This window comes from Fulmarus glacialis, unplaced genomic scaffold, assembly GCF_000690835.1.
Source record: "Fulmarus glacialis isolate BGI_N327 unplaced genomic scaffold, ASM69083v1 Scaffold46518, whole genome shotgun sequence".
NCBI classification, from domain to species: domain Eukaryota; kingdom Metazoa; phylum Chordata; class Aves; order Procellariiformes; family Procellariidae; genus Fulmarus; species Fulmarus glacialis.
Window position 1 is genome coordinate 1105 of NW_009231019.1, and position 3323 is coordinate 4427.

Below are 3323 nucleotides of genomic sequence, written 5' to 3' on the forward strand. Positions count from 1 at the left end.
AAAACTGAAGCGCTAACTACAGTTGTCTTGTCAGTCATAGTTGCACATCTCTACCCCAAAGCTATTACAAAAGCTCTACTAGGCTTCAATTAATATGACTAATCCTTTGCAAGTAGAAGTCAATATAGCTCTACTAAAGTCACTGGAATCTGTGACTTCATGAGAACTGATGTATCCCTAAGTGTGGCTCCAAAAAAGCTACTGCATGTACTTGTCACAAAAGCATGGCAGAATAATGGCAGGATTATTTAAATAAAGACGCACAAATACTGAATAATACAAGAATACAAAAAGTATGAACGTCACAGAATGTTAGTTCAACAGTACTGGTATTTCTAACAAACTGTATTAAAAAGTCTACCATTCAGTATATACTGGAAAAGTTACAGCAGAACAATAGATTTATAAAGAGATTCGTACCAGTTTTTACGTAGAAAATACAAGTTATATCTTCCAGTTTGTATTAGTCTTAGCAAATTTCATACAGCCTTTGGTTTCAAACCAATGCAATGCAATGAACATTACAGTGCTTACTTAGTATTCATTAGGAGAGGACGCTGTACAATTGAGGGATTAAATGTGAAAAACAGGAGTACCAAAGTACTGTATTATAGAAAGTAAAGGCTGAAGCAAAAATACTCTTGGGTATATCCTGTACATCATGTAAACACACATTCAGAATAGTAAACAGGCTAAAATGTCTTCCAAGCCTCCCAAACAGTTACAATATAGCATACATATATATATATATAGCATATATAACATCATCTTTAAGAAATGTAGCCCATTACACCCTAATTCTGTGCTTTACTCATTTGCGATTCAGACAATACATTCATATATTAGCAGTACATCTCATTTATTATTTTGAGTTTGCTGGTTGCCATAGACAAGGACAGATCAAATAATACTGAGCCTTGCTTTTAACTCAGATACTGTTAGTATATAAGCAACGCTCAACTGTTCAAGAACCATCTCTCTTGTTCCCAAAGCTGAGAATTTTCAGATTTATGTATAGCAAATCAAGCTGAAATTCTGTTCTTTGCAGAACAGTAGTTTTCCCAATTATTCTTCATTAATTGGGTAGAGCAAGTAGTTAGCTTCTATTTTGAAAAGCAGATATGAAAATGATCAGTAAGCACACACCAAAAAAAATTACTACTTGTATATATAACATTCAGTCTCTCTATATTTTTTTAGAGTTTTGGATAATAACATTTCAAAAAGAGACCAAATTTTTTGAATGTTGTAAGAAGCAACTTACTTGCTCACCTACAACAAAAAAGAAAACAAAATGTTTACTAATTTTGCAATTTATCAAAGTGGCTTTTAATAGCATTGTGATATACACAAATCCACTGTAGCAAAATGTTATATAGTACTAGCATGAATTAGATAGTAATGCAAGAAATGAAGCTTAAGATGTTTGTGATTATGTTTTTAAGAAAGATGTCAGTGCCTCATACTAAGAATTCCTTCTAGCATTAAACCTTCCTCACTTCTGGGTAAATCATGACTGACTATCTTTCTTCAAAGCTTCTAGTCTTTGTAGTAATGCATTTCCAAACACCTCTCGATATGCAGGGCTGAGAGAGTCCAATAAGGAGTAGACAGTTTCATGGTATGGAGTTTGCAATCTGTCATCAGTCTGATCAAAATCATAAGCTACTACCTGCAACAAAGAAATCACTGGTTAAATTTCTGTGGTTAGGATCACCTTGCAATGGGGAACAGATATCACAACATTTAATTTTGCCAGTCAGGGTAGTACGATAATCTGAGAACAAAAGATACTGGATTTAAATCACAATCTGTGCCTTCTACTATGGGGCTTAGTGGTAATACAGTATTTAAATGGTTTCAAATACCTTTTGTCCAAAACTCAGAATATTAGTACAATCTATCATTACAACCTTTGAAAAGAAGTCTTACATCTACATGTTTGCACAAAAAATACAAATGGTGCAAAAAGGAGTTCTGTACATGCTGTATTACTGACTTATCCAGGTACCCGAGAAACCCAAAGACTGACATACAAATTATAACAAATTGCTGCTTCAATCTTCATCATTTTGTGTCTCAAATAAATGCCTGGTTTTTCATCAACTTCCCTTCTTGCTTTGTTGGAAGTAACTAGTTAAAGTTCCACTTTCTAGGAGAAAACGCGTAGAACAGGCTTTCATAAAAGTACAAGAGGAGTATGTATGCTGTTTTGGTGTCACTGAAGTATTTTTCTACGCACCTTTTGAACACGATCATTGTTCAAAACAAAGAGGATTAAGAAATTATAAACAAATCAGTTTACCCTGAGTCCTGCTTCGGTGAGCTCCAGGCAGTATCTGTTCCTTTCCCTGGTTTCCACATTGATATATGCCACATCCTCTGCACAGGGAAGGGTTTTTGAGACAAACATGTTGCTGACAGCGAACAGAACATCATTCACAACAGCTTCAGCTTCTAGTCTCATATCTTTCACATCTGTTCCTTCAAAGTCTCTATAATCAGAATCCTCTTCAAACCCCGCATTATTGGGTAACTCCATAGGATTGCAATCAGTCTCCATTCTGCATATGGAAACATTTATTTTAGATTTATCATATCACTACACTCAATATATATTAACATCATAAAACAAGAGTTGTATCTTAAGCAGACATATTTAACATTGTCCAAAAAAAAGAGAATATGAGACCCAGTGACTTCCATAAGTCATGAAATGACAGTCCAGAGAACTCAAAACCAGGATGTTGAGAACAACTGCTTAGGAAGGTTACATTAGCACATAGAAGCAGAATCTGTATCACTGGGGTTGCGGCTTCTTATGCAAGTAACTCGCATTCTTTTGTATAAGACTCTGTTATGATTCAGCAGTAATTAATTCTGCACTTTGCTGATCCAGAATGCAGTAGGAAGACAAGTCATGCCTGGAAAAACTGAAATCAATAGCTGCAGAAAATAAAAACCTATTGTTGGTGAATTTAAGAAAGACTTAGAAAAGTCTGTGAACTAAATGGGTTATCAGAGACTACAAAGACATATTAACAGAAGCTTTTTGTTTACAGTCACTAAAGCACAATTCTCTTGTTAAGCTTTTATGAACAACTCTCAATACATTTCAAAGATACACATAGCTGGCCTGTGCAAGCAATAGTTACCAAAAAGGGACAGGCTCCGGGGGGGTTACCAGAGCGGCTCCAGCATTTGCCTCTCAGGTACCAGCGTCACCATGAGGCCTCCGGTAACGCACACCCACAGGGAAACCTGCCTAAGGCCAGCAGGGAAAGCCCCTTAGGACGCTGCCCCGAGTGCACTGCTGCCAGGAG

General features: G+C 36.1%; 1 protein-coding gene across 1 annotated transcript; it reads right to left on the minus strand.

The window, feature by feature from the left end:
• Positions 1–1410: 1410 nt before the first annotated feature.
• GSKIP (GSK3B interacting protein) lies at positions 1411–2563 on the minus strand. Its single transcript, XM_009584426.1, has 2 exons — positions 2306–2563; positions 1411–1672 (listed from the first exon to the last, which is right to left on the minus strand). Exons 1-2 carry the CDS (start codon positions 2561–2563, stop codon positions 1511–1513), a joined length of 420 nt encoding a protein of 139 aa, XP_009582721.1. The 3' UTR covers positions 1411–1510.
• Positions 2564–3323: the final 760 nt, after the last annotated feature.

What these genes read in the sequence shown, in the direction of transcription:
- GSKIP (XM_009584426.1), bottom strand. Translation starts at nt 2,563, where the DNA reads ATGGAGACTGATTGCAATCCTATGGAGTTACCCAATAATGCGGGGTTT. An exon ending in TCACCGAAGCAGGACTCAGG is followed by an intron (nt 1,673 to 2,305) that starts GTAAACTGATTT and finishes TCTTTGTTGCAG; the next exon opens with GTAGTAGCTTATGATTTTGA.